Below are 19261 nucleotides of genomic sequence, written 5' to 3'. Positions count from 1 at the left end.
TGAGAGGATTCTCAGATCAATCTCCCACCGACCAAGGGTCGGCGGGGATTGATCCCCGGTATCTGACCGGATGTCGGTCGCCAGAATGCGGCACAAAGGGGGTAGGAGCAACTGCTTCATGCTCGCCTCTCACCGGCCGCACGGCTGTCACACTGCTTCCGCAGCCGCTCATTCTTCCTTCAGGCCCGCTCATTAGGCTCATACATATTCACTGCTTCCCCCGCCCACCCCGTCTGTGATTGGTTGCAGTCAGACAGCGCCCCCAGCCTGTGTGACAGCCTATCTAATGCTTCCAATCAGAGACCCGGATGGACATTTTCTTCCATTTCAGGTGTGTCAATGACTTGTAATATCAATAGAGCAGGAGTATGATTTGGTTAAGATGTAAAGTCCTGGAGCTAGAATTTTAGCAGGAACCCAGCTGAATTTTGAATGCTGCTCTGAGTGTAAATACAGGATACACCTCCATACTAGTAGTAGTGTTTGCAGGATTGCACAGGTGGTGCTTTGTCTTGTCAGTGTTGGTCCATCGTGATTAATTTTCCTCCATCTCCTCCTTTTTAGTGTGGAGCAAACTTCATGGACGACGAGGTCATTCTATTAAACGGAGACAAAGATGAAGTAGAGGAATTGAGGAAGAAGATGGAAGAACGAAGGCTAAGAGCCAAAATGGAGAAGGTGAGGAGGTGCAGGACGAGTTGCTGGGCTGTGCCCACCTTAGGCTCTAAGGGGTACTTTGCACGCTGCGACATCGCTAGCGATCTCTTTAGCGATGTGAAATGCTAGATCGCAAGTGCGACCTTTCGAGATCGCACATAGGTCATTTTACGCATGTGCGATCTCGAAAGATCGCACTTGTGATCTAGCATTTCACATCGCTAAAGAGATCACTAGCGATGTCGCAGCGTGCAAAGTACCCCTTAGGGCTGGTCCAGTTCTGCAATTTACTGATAACTTGTTTCATTCCATCGCCATTTTCACAATCATTGTGAGTTGATGCATTTTACAGAGGCTGAAAATCCATCATGGCTTAGCCCTGCCCACACCAAAAATGTGTATGTAGGGAACCAATTCTACTAAACAGGTGATAAGTATCTTTTTGTATGTTGGTTGAAACAGTCATTTATAGTGCACTACCGTGCTCTGTACTGATAACCAGCAGTTGGCTGGATGCGACTCGCATACAGAGTATAATGGAAGTTAATGGGGAAGATTTCTCGGAAAAATGCTCTAGTGTCCCAGTGTGTTCCATTATACCCAGGTGCTGGAGTCTCTCTTATCAGAGCATCTTAATGGCTTGTTACTAGAGATGGGTGAACCCGGTGATGATCAAGTTCGGTGTGTCTGGCCTGATTAAAAAAAAAAAAAGTCAGGTTTGAGACTGGATTTGAACCTGAACAAGAGCCTGGATGCCGAACCCCATGTAAGTCTTTGGGGACTTGGACATTGTGCTGTAAAATGATGCTACTAAGGGCTTGGGGGCTGCAAAAGCAGGACAGTAATACTTATCGAGTCTCCTGCATGTCTTTCACACTACCTCCGGGGCTGTTCATTAACCCTCATGCATATTCACTGCATCCCCCGCCCACCCTGTATGACAGTGTCTGTGAATCGCTGCAGTCAAACTGCTGGCGTCTGGTTGTGGAGTGTAAAAATAAATTGGGAAAAAAAATAGGTCATAGGGTCCCTTGTATTTTGATACCCATCGCAGAGAAAGCAGACCGCTACAGGCTGCAGCCCCCAGTTCTGTGCTTAATCTTGGCTGTGTATCAAAATATGAAGGACCCCATGTGGCTTTTTAAAAAAAATTAAATAAAACATGCTGTTCTAGTTAAATCATCGGAGGCCGCGGCTTGTCTTATAGATCGGGATGTGGCCGCCGTTAATTTAAGTTCTGTACCTCTTAACCAGGGTCTTGAGTGAGGCGTGCTTCCGTCCCATACAGTACATAACATGCATGTCTCTAACCCAGGGATCTCAAACATACAGCCCCTGAGCCTCTTGTGGCCAAGCAGGTCTCCTGACTATCGCTGCCCTATGCCGGGGGCCGCAGCCATCTGCACATTCCTTCAGATTTTTGATTTCCCCCGCCGCGCACAGGAACTTTGCAGCCGCCGGCCAATCAGAGGCCAGCAGGTGATGTCATTAACTGAGGGCTGCTATTTTTAGGCTGGGGAGGGCATAATAACCATGGACCTTCCCAGCCTGAGAATACCGAATACCAGCCCCCAGCTGTCTGTTTTATCTTGGCTGGTTATTTATGTTAAAAATAATTAAAAAAAAAAAAAAATCACGTAGGGTTCCTTGTATTTTGATGCACAGATGGGGGTTGCACCCTGTAGCCATCTGTTTTATCTGTGCTGAGTGTCAGTATACGGACTACCCTACACCATTTTTTCCCCAAATTATTTATTTTCTTTGTCGCTCCATTGGGAGACCCAGACAATTGGGTGTATAGCTTCTGCCTCCGGAGGCCACACAAAGTATTACACTTTAAAAAGTGTAACCCCTCCCCTCTGCCTATACACCCTCCCGTGCATCACGGGCTCCTCAGTTTTATGCTTTGTGTTGAAGGAGGCACACATTCACTCAAGCTCCACATTTTAGTCAGCAGCAGCTGCTGATTGTATCGGATGGAAGAAAAGAGGGCCCTAACAGGGCCCCCGGCATGCTCCCTTCTCACCCCACTAAGTCGGCGGTGCTGTTAAGGTTGAGGTACCCATTGCGAGTACAAAGGCTGGAGCCACATGCCGTTTTTCCTTCCCCATCCCTTAGAGGCTCTGGGAGAAGTGGGATCCTAACCGGTCACCATTCACTGGGACCGGGCTCCCTCCGCAGCCCCTGGGGGAATCTGACGGACAGGAGACTGAGTATCATCAGGGACAGGCCCTGCATCTATAAGGTACTCTGTGTCCCCTTGGGGACGGTGCATGGAGCGCCTGTGTTACAGACACTGCAGCGGCTGCTGTTTTTTTGTGACGACCGGGACTACCGCGCCGACCGCGCCTGTTTGCCGGCCGCATTATTAAATTTAGTCCCCGGCTTCTGCGGCCTAGTACCATAACTTCCGCCCCCGGGCCTGCCAGTCAGGGGTAAGGGCGGGACTGTCGACTGGTTGTCGGCAGTGAGGGCTGGAGCATACTTAGGTGTTCTCCTCCCCCCTCACTGAGCACTGTAGGGCACCAGATTCCCGCACTTTATTAGTCACGCCCACGGCTCCCTCCTCCCCTGAGAACTCTGGCAGCCATATTTACAATCACTTCTGCCGGTGGAGGATTTCAGAACGAGCGCTACAGCTCTGGGAGGCCCAGGCAGGGAATTTGGTGGACACACAACCGCTTTGGGCGGTCGGTAAGCCACACCGGTTACCCGGTGCTGGCCCCCCTTGGGTGCCGAAGTGTGTGTATGTATATATGTATATATGTATATATGTATGTATATATGTATGTATGTGTGTGTGTATATATATATATATATATATATATTTGTATACATTTTCTCTGTTCGGCCGCATTGTTTTGCTTTTGGCTATATACCCTCAGTGATCACTCTCAGAGGAGACTACAGCATGTCGTCCGCAAAGAGCAAGGGTGCCAAGGCACAGGCTTATTTTGCAACCTGTACCTCTTGTGCGGCTATGTTACCTGCAGGTTCCACCTACCCTCACTGTGTGCAATGCTCGGCCCCTGTGGCACTCACTCAGCCGGAGCCTCGGGCACTGGTGGGACCCTCGGCTCAGGTAGAACCGCCTGCTTCCACTGTCCAGGTGGCAGGGACAGAGTTTGCAGTTTTGGCTGAGAAACTCTCTGAGTCGCTTTCACAATCCATGGCTCAGTCTATGGACAGATGGTCTGCTAAGATACTAGAAGCCTTGCAGTCCAGATCGGTCACACAGGCCCCGGGCACTGTGAGTTCATCGGCCCCAGGCCCCTCTCGGTCGGTGCAGCAGAGTGCTCCTGGGGTGACACCTAGGTCCCACGGGGAGGACTCCGACACGGACCGCAGTCCCAGACCGGCTAAGCGGGCTCGCTGGGAACCTTCCCCGGCTTCATCACGCTGTTCGGGGTCGCAGCATGAGGACTCTCTGGAGGATGAGGCGGAGGTCGCAGCTCAGGGCTCTGATCCTGACGTTGCTCTCAATCTTGATACACCTGAAGGGGACGCCATAGTAAATGACCTTATAGCGTCCATCAACCAGGTGCTAGATCTTTCTCCCCCAACTCCACCTATAGAGGAGTCGGCTTCACAGCAGGAGAAACACCAGTTTAGGTTTCCCAAACGTACACGGAGTGCGTTTTTCGATCACTCTAACTTCAGAGATGCTGTCCAGAAGCACAGAGCATTTCCGGACAAGCACTTTACTAAGCGCCTTAATGACACACGTTACCCCTTCCCCCCTGACGTAGTTAAGGGTTGGGCTCAGTGTCCCAAGGTGGATCCTCCAGTCTCTAGACTGGCGGCTAGATCCGTAGTATCAGTGGCAGATGGTTCATCGCTCAAGGATGCCACTGACAGGCAAATAGAGCTCCTGATGAAATCCATCTATGAAGCCATAGGCGCGTCGTTTGCTCCGGCCTTTGCAGCCGTGTGGGCACTCCAAGCTATCTCAGCTTGTCTGTCTGAGATTAATGCAGTCACACGTACCTCTGCTCCGCAAGTTGTGTCTTTGACTTCTCAGGCGTCGGCCTTTTCGTCCTACGCCATGAACGCCGTCCTGGACTCAGCGAGCCGTACAGCGGTAGCATCCGCCAATTCGGTGGCAGTCCGCAGGGCCATGTGGCTACGCGAATGGAAGGCAGACTCTGCTTCCAAGAAGTTCTTAACCGGTTTGCCTTTTTCTGGCGACCGTTTGTTTGGCGAGCAATTGGATGAAATTATTAAACAATCCAAGGGTAAGGACTCGTCCTTACCCCAGTCCAAACCAAACAAACCTCAGCAACGAAAAATTCAATCGAGGTTTCGGTCCTTTCGGCCCTCAGCCAGGTCACAATCCTCCACGTCCAACAGGTCAGAGAAGGGCCAGAGGAACTCTTCTGCATGGCGGTCTAAGTCACGTCCTCCAAAGACCGCCGGAGGAACCGCCTCCAAGGCGGCCTCCTCATGACTTTCGGCCTCCCCAAACCGCATCCTCGGTCTGTGGCAGGCTCTCCCGCTTTTGCGACGCCTGGTGGCCACATGTCCAAGACCGATGGGTGAGAGACATTCTGTCTCACGGTTACAGGATAGAGCTCAGCTCTCGTCCTCCGACTCGTTTCTTCAGAACATCTCCGCCCCCCGAGCGAGCCGATGCACTTTTTCAGGCGGTGAACACTCTGAAGGCAGAAGGAGTTGTGATTCCCGTTCCCATTCAAGAACGTGGTCGCGGTTTTTACTCCAACTTGTTCGTGGTGCCAAAAAAGGACGGATCATTCCGCCCCGTTCTGGACCTCAAACTGCTCAACAGACACGTGAGAACCAGACGGTTCCGGATGGAATCTCTCCGTTCTGTCATCGCCTCGATGTCCCAAGGAGACTTCCTAGCCTCAATCGACATCAAGGATGCTTATCTCCATGTGCCGATTGCACCAGAGCATCAACGCTTCCTGCGTTTCGCCATCGGGGACGAACACCTTCAGTTTGTGGCACTGCCTTTCGGCCTGGCGACAGCCCCATGGGTCTTCACCAAGATCATGGCATCCGTGGTGGCGGTCCTACACTCTCAGGGCCACTCGGTGATCCCTTACTTAGACGATCTCCTAGTCAAGGCACCCTCCCGGGTGGCATGTCAACACAGCCTGACCATTGCTCTGGAGACTCTCCAGAGGTTCGGGTGGATCATCAATTTCCCAAAGTCAAAATTGACACCGACCCAATCACTGACTTACCTCGGGATGGAGTTTCATACTCTCTCAGCGATAGTGAAGCTTCCGCTGGACAAACAGCGTTCGCTACAGACAGGGGTGCACTCTCTCCTTCGGACCCAGTCACACCCCTTGAGGCGCCTCATGCACTTCCTAGGGAAGATGGTGGCAGCAATGGAGGCAGTTCCCTTTGCGCAGTTTCATCTGCGTCCACTTCAATGGGACATTCTCCGCAAATGGGACAGGAGGTCGACGTCCCTAGACAGGAACGTCTCTCTTTCACTGGCAGCCAAAACCTCTCTTCAGTGGTGGCTTCTTCCCACTTCCTTGTCGAAGGGAAAATCATTCCTGCCCACATCCTGGGCTGTGGTCACGACGGACGCGAGTCTGTCAGGGTGGGGAGCGGTCTTCCTCCACCACAGGGCTCAGAGAACCTGGACTCCGACAGAGTCCTCCCTTCAGATCAATGTTCTGGAGATAAGGGCAGTGTATCTAGCCCTAAAGGCGTTCCATCGGTGGCTGGAGGGCAGACAGATCCGCATACAGTCGGACAACGCCACGGCGGTCGCGTACATCAACCACCAGGGTGGCACACGCAGTCGTCAGGCCTTCCAAGGAGTTCGGCGGATTCTGCTGTGGGCGGAAGCCACAGCCTCCACCATCTCCGCAGTTCACATCCCGGGCGTAGAAAACTGGGAAGCAGACTTTCTCAGTCGCCAGGGCATGGACGCAGGGGAATGGTCTCTTCACCCGGACGTGTTTCAAGAGATCTGTTGCCGCTGGGGAACGCCGGACGTCGACCTCATGGCGTCTCGGCACAACAACAAAGTCCCGGCATTCATGGCACGGTCTCAAGATCACAGAGCTCTGGCGGTGGACGCATTAGTTCAGGATTGGTCGCAGTTTCGACTGCCTTATGTATTTCCTCCTCTGGCACTGCTGCCCAGAGTGTTGCGCAAGATCAGGTCCGACTGCCGCCACGCCATCCTCGTCGCTCCAGACTGGCCGAGGAGGTCGTGGTACCCGGACCTGTGGCACCTCACGGTGGGTCAACCGTGGGCACTCCCAGACCTACCAGACTTGCTGTCTCAAGGGCCATTTTTCCATCTGAATTCTGCGGCCCTCAACCTGACTGTGTGGCCATTGAGTCCTGGCTCCTAGCGTCCTCAGGGTTATCTCAAGATGTCATTGCCACTATGAGACAAGCCAGGAAACCAACGTCCGCCAAGATCTATCACAGGGCTTGGAGGATCTTCTTATCCTGGTGCTCTGATCGGGGTTTTACCCCCTGGCCGTTTGCCTTACCCACTTTTCTTTCTTTCCTTCAATCCGGAATGGATAAGGGTTTGTCTCTCGGCTCTCTCAAGGGACAAGTATCGGCGCTTTCCGTGTTTTTTCAAAAGCGTCTAGCCAGGCTTCCGCAGGTCCGCACGTTCCTGCAGGGAGTTTGCCACATAGTCCCACCTTACAAGCGTCCGCTGGAACCCTGGGATCTTAACAGGGTGCTAACGGCTCTTCAGAAACCACCTTTCGAGCCGATGCGGGATGTCTCTCTATCACGCCTTTCGCAGAAGGTGGCCTTCCTAGTGGCAGTCACATCACTTCGGAGAGTGTCTGAGCTAGCAGCGCTGTCATGCAAAGCCCCCTTCCTGGTGTTTCACCAGGATAAGGTGGTTCTGCGTCCGGTCCCGGAATTTCTCCCTAAGGTGGTATCCCCTTTTCATCTCAATCAGGATATCTCCTTACCTTCCTTCTGCCCTCATCCAGTTCACCAATGTGAAAAGGATTTGCACTTGTTAGATATCGTGAGAGCACTCCGGTTCTACATTTCTCGCACGGCGCCCCTGCGCCGTTCGGATGCGCTCTTTGTCCTTGTCGCTGGCCAGCGTAAGGGGTCACAGGCTTCCAAGTCAACCTTGGCTCGGTGGATCAAGGAACCGATTCTTGAAGCCTACCGTTCTTCTGGGCTTCCGATTCCTTCAGGGCTGAAGGCCCATTCTACCAGAGCCGTGGGTGCATCCTGGGCATTGCGGCACCAGGCTACGGCTCAGCAGGTGTGTCAGGCGGCTACCTGGTCGAGTCTGCACACTTTCACGAAACACTATCAGGTGCATGCCTATGCTTCGGCAGATGCCAGCCTAGGTAGGCGAGTCCTTCAGGCGGCGGTCACCCACCTGTAAGAGGGGGCCGTTTTTCGGCTCTTTTTATCGAGGTATTCTTTTACCCACCCAGGGACTGCTTTTGGACGTCCCAATTGTCTGGGTCTCCCAATGGAGCGACAAAGAAGAAGGGAATTTTGTTTACTTACCGTAAATTCCTTTTCTTCTAGCTCCTATTGGGAGACCCAGCACCCGCCCCTGTTTTCTTCGGGCTGTTGTTCTTTTGTGTACACATGTTGTTCATGTTGAATTGTTCTTTTGGTTCATGGTTTCAGTTCTCCGAACATCCTTCGGATTGAATTTACCTTAGACCAATTTATAAGTTTCCTCCTTCCTGCTTTTGCACCAAAACTGAGGAGCCCGTGATGCACGGGAGGGTGTATAGGCAGAGGGGAGGGGTAACACTTTTTAAAGTGTAATACTTTGTGTGGCCTCCGGAGGCAGAAGCTATACACCCAATTGTCTGGGTCTCCCAATAGGAGCTAGAAGAAAAGGAATTTACGGTAAGTAAACAAAATTCCCTTCTTTTCACTCCACAACCAATTGCAGACGCCGGCAGTCTAACTTCAAATAATCACAGACGCTGTTATAGAGGGTAGGCGGGGGAAGCAGTGAATATGCATGAGGGTTAATGAGCGGACCCAGAAGTCGTATGTCAGCCGCATGGGAGACTCGAAATATAAGTCTCCTATTTTAATCTCTATTTTGCTTTCTTTTAACTTTTTTATTTTTATCTGGGTAGCCGAACCCAAACAGTCACATAGACTTCCCTGAGAAGTCAGTGTTCGGGGTCCATGTACGAACATTAGATGTCCAGTACAGTCCCCGAACTTTACAGTTCAGTTTTGCCCATCACTACTTGTTACGAGTATCGAGCACCTGAGCATGGTAGTGCTTGGCTCATTCACTACTCAATAACTGAAACAGCCAGAACACAATTTTCTATCACACATTATACACCATAGTAAGTCTGAGCCTAGCAACAAAACACAAGGTAGTTATATTGCATCAGCAAGGGTTCTCCCAAAAAGAATGTAAAGCAGTCTGAGGTGTTCAAGATGTACTATTCAAGATCTTATGAAGAAGCAACAAGAAATGGGCAACATTTGTGAACCGTAGACTCAGTGGTTGGCCAAGGAGACTTATTTCAGCAAATGAAAGGCACATCATGCTTACTTTCCTTATAAATTGGAAGATGTCCAGCAGTGCAATCAGCTCAGAACTAGCGACAACTAATGGGATCCAGTTTCTTTCATCTACTGTTCAGAGAAATTTGGCTAGAATCTGTCTTCATTAGAAAGCCAAAAGCCATTCCTTCTATGGAAACCAAGACAAGCGACTATGCATATAAAACGTTACAACCAGTGTGCAGATAAATGCCAGTAGTGAAGTTTGTTCCTCGAGCACCAGAGAGCGTCACATTGAGTGTCTACAGGAACAGTAAAGCATGGTGGAGGGAATGGGTAAGGATTAATGGTGTCCTCAATGCTGAGAAATAAAGGCCGATACTGATCCAGCATTTCATACAATCAGGGAGGCATCTGATTGGCTCCAAATTTATTTTGCAGCAGGAAAATGACCCCAAACATACATCCAATGTTATTAGGAACTATTTTCAGTGTAAAAAACAAAAAGTCCTGGAAGTGATGATCCGGCCGCACAAAGCCCTGATTACTTGAACGGACAAGGATTTGCTCAAGCCTCATACACCGAAGATCTGTGATTAGTTCTTCAAGATGTTTAGAAAAATCTCCTTTTGGTTCCTTCAAAACTGTGCGCAAGTGTACCTAGAAGAATGGATGAAGGCAAAGGTTGATCGTACCAACTAATGATTTTGATTTAGATTTCTCCTTTATTCATTTTGTTCATTGATTAAAAATAAACTTTCTTCGGCGCTCCATTGGGAGACCCAGACGATTGGGTGTATAGCACTGCCTCCGGAGGCCACACAAAGCAATTACACTAAAAAGTGTAAGGCCCCTCCCCTTCTGGCTATACACCCCCAGTGGGATCACTGGCTCACCAGTTTTCTGCTTTGTGCGAAGGAGGTCAGACATCCACGCATAGCTCCACTGTTTAGTCAGCAGTAGCTGCTGACTATGTCGGATGGAAGAAAAGAGGGCCCATATGGGGCCCCCAGCATGCTCCCTTCTTACCCCACTTGTGGTTTGTAAGGTTGAGGTACCCATTGCGGGTACGGAGGCTGGAGCCCACATGCTGTTTTCCTTCCCCATCCCCCTGAGGGGCTCTGAGGAAGTGGGATCTTACCGGCCTCCAAGCCCTGAGGCCGGGCTCCGTCCACAGACCCATTGAACCTGCTGGATAAGGAGCCGGGGTACCGTTCAGGGACAAGGCCCTGCAACTTTCAGGTACTCTGTGTCCCCGTACAGACAGGCACGCACACGCCAGACTTGCTGGGTGTGTTAGTGCGCCGGGGACAGTAGCGCTCCACGCTGGGGTTTGAGTCACAGCAGCTTAGCTGTGTGGATTCATGTGCTGGGAACTACCGCGCCGGCCACTCTCGGAGCGGCGGCGCGGCTGGGACTTGTAGTGCGCCGGGGACTTAGCGCCGACCGCGCTTTTACGGCGGCGGCGCTTATAAATTTAGTCCCCGGCTTTTGCGGCCTAGCTCCGCTTCGTTCCCGCCCCCTCCCTGTCAATCAGGGAATGGGACAGACGCTGTGCAATCGTCAGCGCCGAGGGCTGGAGCCTTATTTACATGCTCCAGCCCTCTCACTAGGCACAGTGGGACGCAGGTTTCCCGCTTTTGGTCTGAGCACGCCCAGGGCCCGCCCCCCCCTCCACAGGATGCCGGCAGCCATTCCTGCATGCAGTCTGGCTGGAGGACGGACACAGGCTCTGGGAGACCCAGACTAGGGATTTCTGGCGACCACACACCCGCGTTGGCGGGCGGTAAGCAGCACATTAGTGCTGGCCCCACTAGTGCCACAGTGTGTATTGGTGTACTTTTTCCTGTACCAGATATATATATATATATATACTGCACTGTACGGTCGCTTCTTGGCTGTATACCCCTATATTGCTCTGAGGAGACAGCAACATGTCATCCACAAAACGCAAGGGTGCCAAGGCACGGGCTGTATACACTGCTTGTACAGCATGTGGGGCTAATCTACCAGCAGGCTCCAACGACTCTCATTGTGTGCAATGTTCAGTCCCAGTGGCACTTCGTCAGCCAGAGCATATGGTGGTGGTAGCCCAGGCTGAGACGCCTGTGAACCCTGCCCCGGTGACGGGGACAGAATTTGCAGTCTTTGCTGATAAAATGTCTGTGACTATGACAAAAATCCTGGAGACCTTGCAGTCCAGGCCAGTTGCTCAGACCATGGACACTGCTGTGGCTATGTTCCCAGGTCCCCCTCAGTTGGAACTAATCCGTACTTCAAGGGGGTCCCAGGCATCACAGGCTGAGGGCTCTGACTTGATGACAGTCCCAGGCCGCCTAAGCGAGCTCGCTGGGAGAGACCCTCCACGTCATCACGCGGGTCAGGGTCTCAGCGAGAAGGGTCTCTATATGATGAGACAGAGGTGGGTGATCAGGAGTCTGGTCCTGACACCGCACTCAATTTGGATACGCCAGATGGTGACGCCATGGTAAATGACCTTATAGCGGCCATCAATAGGCTGTTGGATATTTCTCCACCAGCCCCTTCAGCAGAGGAGGCAGCTGCCCAGCAGGAGAAATTCCATTTCCTGTATCCCAAGCGAAAATTGAGTACTTTTCTGGACCACTCTGACTTCAGAGAATCAATCCAGAAACACCATGCTTATCCAGACAAGCGGTTTTCCAAACGTATGAAGGATACACGTTATCCCTTTCCCCCTGACGTGGTCAAACGCTGGACCCAGTGTCCAAAAGTGGACCCTCCAATATCCAGGCTTGCAGCTAGATCCTTAGTTGCAGTGGAGGATGGGGTTTCACTTAAAGATGCCAATGACAGACAGATGGACCTTTGGTTGAAATCTGTCTATGAAGCTATTGGCGCGTCGTTTGCTCCAGCATTCGCGGCCGTGTGGGCGCTCCAAGCTATTTCAGCTGGTCTGGCACAGGTGGACTCTTTCTTAAGTCCAGCAGTGCCGCAAGTGGCGTCCTTAACTACGCAAATGACTGCGTTTGCGACCTACGCTATCAATGCGGTACTAGACTCTACGAGCCGTACCTCAATGGCATCCGCCAACTCTGTAGTTTTGCGCAGAGCCTTGTGGTTAAAAGAATGGAAAGCAGATTCTGCTTCTAAAAAATGTTTAACCAGCTTGCCATTATCTGGAGACAGACTGTTTGGTGAGCAATTGGCGGAAATCATTAAACAGTCCAAAGGTAAGGACTCTTCCTTACCCCAGCCCAGATCAAGCAAACCTCAACAGAGGAAGTGGCAGTCAAAGTTTCGGTCCTTTCGAGGCTCGGGCAAGCCCCAATTCTCCTCGTCCAAAGGGACTCAGAAAGAGCAAAGGAGCTCTGATTCCTGGCGGACTCACTCACGCCCCAAGAAAGCAACCGGAGGTACCGCTTCCAAGGCGGCTGCCTCATGACTTTCGGCCGCCTCCCTCCGCATCCTCGGTCGGTGGCAGGCTCTCCCGCTTTTGCGACATTTGGCTGCCACAGGTCAAAGACCGGTGGGTAACAGACATTTTGTCTCACGGGTACAGGATAGAGTTCAGTTCTCGTCCTCCGCCTCGGTTCTTCAGAACTTCCCCACATCCCGACCGAGCAGATGCCCTTCTGCAGGCAGTGCATTCTCTAAGAGCAGAAGGAGTGGTGGTCCCTGTTCCTCTTCGGGAACAAGGACAAGGTTTTTACTCCAATCTCTTTGTGGTGCCAAAAAAGGACGGCTCATTCCGTCCTGTTCTGGACCTAAAACTGCTCAACAAGCATGTGAACGCCAGGCGGTTCCGGATGGAATCCCTCCGCTCAGTCATTGCCTCAATGTCTCAAGGAGATTTCCTAGCATCAATAGACATCAAAGATGCTTATCTCCACGTGCCGATTGCTACAGAGCACCAACGCTTTCTACGCTTCGTGATAGGAGACGACCATCTTCAGTTCGTAGCTCTGCCATTTGGTCTGGCGACAGCCCCACGGGTGTTCACCAAGGTCATGGCGGCAGTGGTAGCAGTCTTGCACTCTCAGGGACACTCTGTGATCCCTTACTTGGACGATCTACTTGTCAAGGCACCCTCTCAGGAGGCATGCCAACTCAGCCTGAACGTTGCACTGGAGACTCTCCAGACGTTCGGGTGGATCATCAACTTCTCAAAGTCAAATCTGTTACCGACCCAATCACTGACGTATCTTGGCATGGAGTTTCATACTCTCTCAGCGATAGTGAAACTTCCGCTGGACAAGCAGCGGTCACTACAGACAGGGGTGCAGGCTCTCCTTCAAAGTCAGTCGCACTCCTTAAGACGCCTCATGCACTTCCTCGGGAAGATGGTGGCGGCAATGGAGGCGGTTCCGTTTGCGCAGTTTCATCTGCGCCCACTTCAATGGGACATTCTCCGCCAATGGGACGGGAAGTCAACATCCCTGGACAGGAAAGTCTCCCTTTCTCAGACGGCCAAGGACTCTCTGCAGTGGTGGCTTCTTCCCACCTCATTATCACAGGGAAGATCCTTCCTACCACCATCCTGGGCGGTGGTCACGACAGACGCGAGTCTGTCAGGGTGGGGAGCAGTTTTTCTCCACCACAGGGCTCAGGGTACGTGGACCCAGCAGGAGTCCACCCTTCAGATCAATGTTCTGGAAATCAGAGCAGTGTATCTTGCCCTACTAGCTTTCCAGCAGTGGCTGGAAGGAAGGCAGATCCGAATTCAGTCGGACAACTCCACAGCGGTGGCATACATCAACCACCAAGGGGGGACACGCAGTCGGCAAGCCTTCCAGGAAGTCCGGCGGATTCTGATGTGGGTGGAAGCCACGGCCTCCACCATATCCGCAGTTCACATCCCCGGCGTAGAAAACTGGGAAGCAGACTTCCTCAGTCGCCAGGGCATGGACGCAGGGGAATGGTCCCTTCACCCGGACGTGTTTCAGGAAATCTGTCGCCGCTGGGGAAGGCCGGACGTCGACTTAATGGCGTCCCGGCACAACAACAAGGTCCCAACCTTCATGGCACGGTCTCGCGATCACAGAGCTCTGGCGGCAGACGCCTTAGTGCAAGATTGGTCGCAGTTCCGGCTCCCTTATGTGTTTCCACCTCTGGCACTCTTGCCCAGGGTGCTACGCAAGATCAGATCCGACTGCAGCCGCGTCATACTCGTCGCCCCAGACTGGCCAAGGAGGGCGTGGTATCCGGATCTGTGGCATCTCACGGTCGGCCAACCGTGGGCACTACCAGACCGACCAGACTTGCTGTCCCAAGGGCCGTTTTTCCATCGGAATTCTGCGGCCCTGAACCTGACTGTGTGGCCATTGAGTCCTGGATCCTAGCGTCTTCAGGATTATCCCAAGGGGTCGTTGCCACCATGAGACAGGCTAGGAAGCCCACGTCCGCTAAGATCTACCACAGAACGTGGAGGATATTCTTATCCTGGTGCTCTGCTCAGGGAGTGTCTCCCTGGCCATTTGCATTGCCTACATTTCTTTCTTTCCTGCAATCTGGGTTAGAAAAAGGTTTGTCGCTCGGCTCCCTTAAAGGGCAAGTCTCGGCGCTATCCGTCTTTTTTCAGAAGCGTCTAGCACGACTTTCTAAGGTACGCACGTTCCTGCAGGGGGTTTGTCATATCGTACCCCCGTACAAGCGGCCGTTAGATCCATGGGATCTGAACAGAGTACTGGTTGCCCTCCAGAAGCCGCCCTTCGAGCCTCTGAGGGAGGTTTCACTTTCTAGACTATCACAGAAAGTGGCTTTTCTGGTAGCGATCACATCTCTTCGGAGAGTGTCTGAGCTAGCAGCGCTGTCATCCAAGGCTCCCTTCCTGGTCTTCCACCAGGACAAGGTAGTGCTGCGCCCCATTCAGGAGTTTCTCCCGAAGGTGGTATCTTCTTTTCATCTTAATCAGGATATCTCTTTGCCTTCTTTTTGTCCTCATGCAGTTCATCGCTATGAGAAGGATTTACATTTGTTAGATCTGGTGAGGGCACTCAGAATCTACATTTCCCGCAAGGCGCCCCTGCGCCGTTCGGATGCACTCTTTGTCCTTGTCGCTGGTAAGCGCAAAGGGTCGCAGGCTTCCAAGGCCACCCTGGCTCGATGGATCAAAGAACCAATTCTTGAAGCCTACCGTTCTGCTGGGCTTCCGGTTCCATCAGGGCTGAAGGCCCATTCTACCAGAGCCGTGGGTGCGTCCTGGGCATTACGACACCAGGCTACGGCTCAACAGGTGTGCCAGGCAGCTACCTGGTCGAGTCTGCACACTTTCACCAAACATTATCAGGTGCATACCTATGCTTCGGCGGACGCCAGCCTAGGTAGAAGAGTCCTGCAGGCGGCAGTTGCCTCCCCGTAGGGGAGGGCTGTCTTTGCAGCTCTAACATGAGGTTTTTCTTTACCCACCCAGGGACAGCTTTTGGACGTCCCAATCGTCTGGGTCTCCCAATGGAGCGCCGAAGAAGGGAATTTTGTTACTTACCGTAAATTCCTTTTCTTCTAGCTCCTATTGGGAGACCCAGCACCCGCCCTGTTGTCCTTCGGGATTTTTGGTTGTTTTTCGGGTACACATGTTGTTCATGTTGAATGGTTTTCAGTTCTCCGACGTTACTTCGGAGTGAATTTGTTTAAACCAGTTATTGGCTTTCCTCCTTCTTGCTTTTGCACTAAAACTGGTGAGCCAGTGATCCCACTGGGGGTGTATAGCCAGAAGGGGAGGGGCCTTACACTTTTTAGTGTAATTGCTTTGTGTGGCCTCCGGAGGCAGTGCTATACACCCAATCGTCTGGGTCTCCCAATAGGAGCTAGAAGAAAAGGAATTTACGGTAAGTAACAAAATTCCCTTCTTTAGCACTTCTATATATGAAGGCATCCATACTTTGCAGCATTTTTTACACACTTGACTAATTTTTTTTTGCATAGTACTGTATGTATATATTTCTCCTGTTAGCATCATATGTTTATAATGCTGAAATACTCTACTTCTAGAAGTCCAAGAAAACCAAATCGGCTGAGAGCACCAATGTGTATGGTCAAACGGAAGAAGGTAAGACACCACGGGTGTATTACTGTAACTAGTGATGAGTGAGTACTAAAATAGTTGAATACTGGACACTACTTGAGTAACGATTACAATGGAAGTCAATTGTAACTTTTAAGCATTTTTGTGGCAGACCCTCCCAGGAGGGCTAGGGGGGCAGTAAATTCACTGAAATGGATGAAATGTTAGTTATGGGAACAGCATGGGAAAGATGCCTGGACACATCTCTAATTCACAGGCTGCTGCTGGGAATAATGTTGTCACAGTATTATGCCACTTTTACAAAGTGACAACATAAAAAAAACTGAAGATATAAAAAAAATGGATTTTTACTTTTTTTTTTTTTTAGGAAACATTCTTTCCTTCATAATGACATGTATATAAGTCAAATTAAAAAGAGGAGAAAAAAACGCACCTCTTACCCTGTGTTCACACGTACCGTTTATGCTGCAGTTTTGCATTTTCTAATTGTTTTCATTGTTGAAAAAACCCTGTTGCTTCTTTCGAAAATGCAGCAGTTTTCCATTTGTCAGAAAAAAAATAGGTCTCCTAGCTTTTGCTGGTATTGTAAAAATCTGCTTTAAATTTGCATAAAACTCATGAAAAAGCGCAGCAAAAATGCAGTGTGTGAACATAGCCTTAATAGCAAGGCCATCTTTTGCTGTATTTCACCGTATTTATGTAAAGGAGGGATTGCAATACACCCTGGAAGACATATAGAGGAGGGCCTCAGAATATTATTTTTTTTTTTTTAACTTTTAAAGTGGGACTCCTACACTGATAAAGCCTACACACCAACTGCAAGTGTTGATGTTATCCATGGAGATGTAGGAGCTGTGAAGTGTTGATGTTAATGGAAGATATATTAATGGGGTTGTTCTCTATATTGATGACCTAGAGTCCTTTAAATAGGTCATCAATATCTGCTGGAGATCTGACCCACGGCTGTCCCTATGAAATGTACAGTACATCTCCATACACTGTATAGTGGCTGCTTCCGGGTACCGCATCTCGGCTACTATACAATTAAAGAGGAGCTGTTCTGCAGTATCTGGGAGAAGGTGGTTCTCAATATATGTATCCGTGCCGTCTGATCAAATACTCCAGGTATTCTAAAGAGGCTATTAATATCAAAGTATTGGACAAGCTACTTAAAGGGATTTTCTATTTTTATATATCTAAAAGAGAAATGAGCATTTATTTACAGAAAAACCAATGGGGAAATTAAGCAATGCACAGTTTGTCAATAATCAGAAGCCTGCTTGCCTAAGATCAGTTTTGGATGCCACTCTTCAGGGGTTAACCAGCTCATCAATTTTTTTTTCTTTATTTCTCTGTAGTTTCCGGACCCTCGGGAGTAGCAAATGAAAACAAAGCCAACTCAAGAGACAAGATCAGTTTTGTGTCCAGCACCGAATCCACCGGTAAGTGTAAAAACTAAACTAGTGTTAGCCTCATCTCATTACCCAGAATTTCTGATAACCCACCACCTAATATGAGACTAAAGAGCCTGAAATCTTCAGGTGTCCGCTGCTTGTTCAGGTTCTGTTCAGTTTTCTTTCTTAAAGGGAACCTGTCACCACATTTTCGGCCTATAAGCTGCGGCCACCACCACCACCGGGCTCTTATATACAGCATTCTAACATGCTGTATATAAGAGCCCAGGCTGTGCTGTGTAACATAAAAAACACTTTATAATACTCACCTAGAAGGTCGCTCTGGTGCACAGCAGTCGTATGGGTGTCTCCGTTCTCCGGGACCGGCGCCTCCCGTTTCGGCCATCTTGGTCTTCCTTATTCTGAAGCCAGCGTGCATGACGCGTCTAAGTCACACACACGAGCCTGCATTGAGGTCCTGCGTTTTGCTGCGTTCTTGTCTGCGGTTTTGTCCCTGCAGTTTTTTATTATTGTCAATGGCAAAACACAGGGAAAAACGCAAAAAAAATGGCATGCTGCTTCTTTTTGCTGCAGAAATTCTCATAGGATTTCTCAGACTTTGCTATAGAAGGACTGCATGAGGCTAATAAACAAAAACTGCACAAAATCTGCAGCAAATCAATGGCAAAAAACGCAGTGTGCGCACAGGGCCTTAAGGAAGTTTTATCAGAGGAAATCACTTTAGCCCAGTACCTGCAGTCCCTGTTCTTCCTGCACAGTTGTTTTCTCTGGCGAAGGCTCCCTGAGACTATATCAGACACACACACACACACTTGTGATAAGCCGCAAATGTTGAATAGGCAAGAACGGGTCATCAGTCAGGATTTGGCCCAGGAACTGATATCCTGCAGTGAGGGAGTAAAGAGCGGAATGTGAGAATCCACCAGCAGAATAGTGAGTGCAGCCCTGGAGTATAATACAGGATAGGTAATGTATGATCACGGTGACTGCACCAGCAGAATAGTGCATGCAGCTCTGGAGTATAATACAGGATAGGTAATATATGTACACAGTGTCTCCACCAGCAGAATAGTGAGTGCAGCTCTGGAGTATAATACAGAATGTAACTCAGGATCAGTACAGGATAAGTAATGTATGTACACAGTGTCTCCACCAGCAGAATAGTGAGTGCAGCCCTGGAGTATAATACAGGATAGGTAATGTGTGATCACGGTGACTGCACCAGCAGAATAGTGCATGCAGCTCTGGAGTATAATACAGGATAGGTAATATATGTACACAGTGACTCCACCATCAGAATAGTAAGTGCAGCTCTGGAGTATAATACAGGATGTAACTTAAGATCAGTACAGGATAAGTAATGTAATGTATGTACACAGTGACTCCACCAGGAGAATAGTGAGTGCAGCTCTGGAGTATAATACAGGATGTAACTCAGGATCAGTATAGGATAAGTAATGTAATGTATGTACACAGTGACTGCACCAGCAGAATAGTGAGTGCAGCTCTGGGGTATAATACAGGATGTAACTCGGGATCAGTACAGGATAAGTAATGTATGTACACAGTGACTGCACCAGGAGAATAGTGAGTGCAGCTCTGGAGTATAATGCAGGATGAAACTCCGGATCAGTACAGGATAAGTAATGTAATGTATGTACACAGTGACTCTACCAGGAGAATAGTGAGTGCAGCTCTGGGGTATAATACAGGATGT

General features: G+C 50.2%; 1 protein-coding gene across 2 annotated transcripts in view; it reads left to right on the top strand.

Annotated features, from left to right (window-relative positions):
• The window catches only part of RTF2 (replication termination factor 2), a 95862-nt gene that overhangs the window by 75453 nt on the left and 1148 nt on the right, over window positions 1-19261 (top strand). For both annotated transcript variants that reach the window (XM_075350573.1, XM_075350572.1), the window contains exons 6-8: window positions 565-678; window positions 16096-16153; window positions 17488-17571. In XM_075350573.1, the coding sequence (XP_075206688.1) occupies window positions 565-678; window positions 16096-16153; window positions 17488-17571 (256 nt within the window). The remainder of the gene's footprint in view (window positions 1-564; window positions 679-16095; window positions 16154-17487; window positions 17572-19261) is intronic.

The sequence above is a fragment of the Anomaloglossus baeobatrachus genome, chromosome 5, assembly GCF_048569485.1.
Source record: "Anomaloglossus baeobatrachus isolate aAnoBae1 chromosome 5, aAnoBae1.hap1, whole genome shotgun sequence".
Lineage (NCBI taxonomy): Eukaryota > Metazoa > Chordata > Amphibia > Anura > Aromobatidae > Anomaloglossus > Anomaloglossus baeobatrachus.
This window is presented reverse-complemented; position numbering and strand designations above follow the sequence as displayed.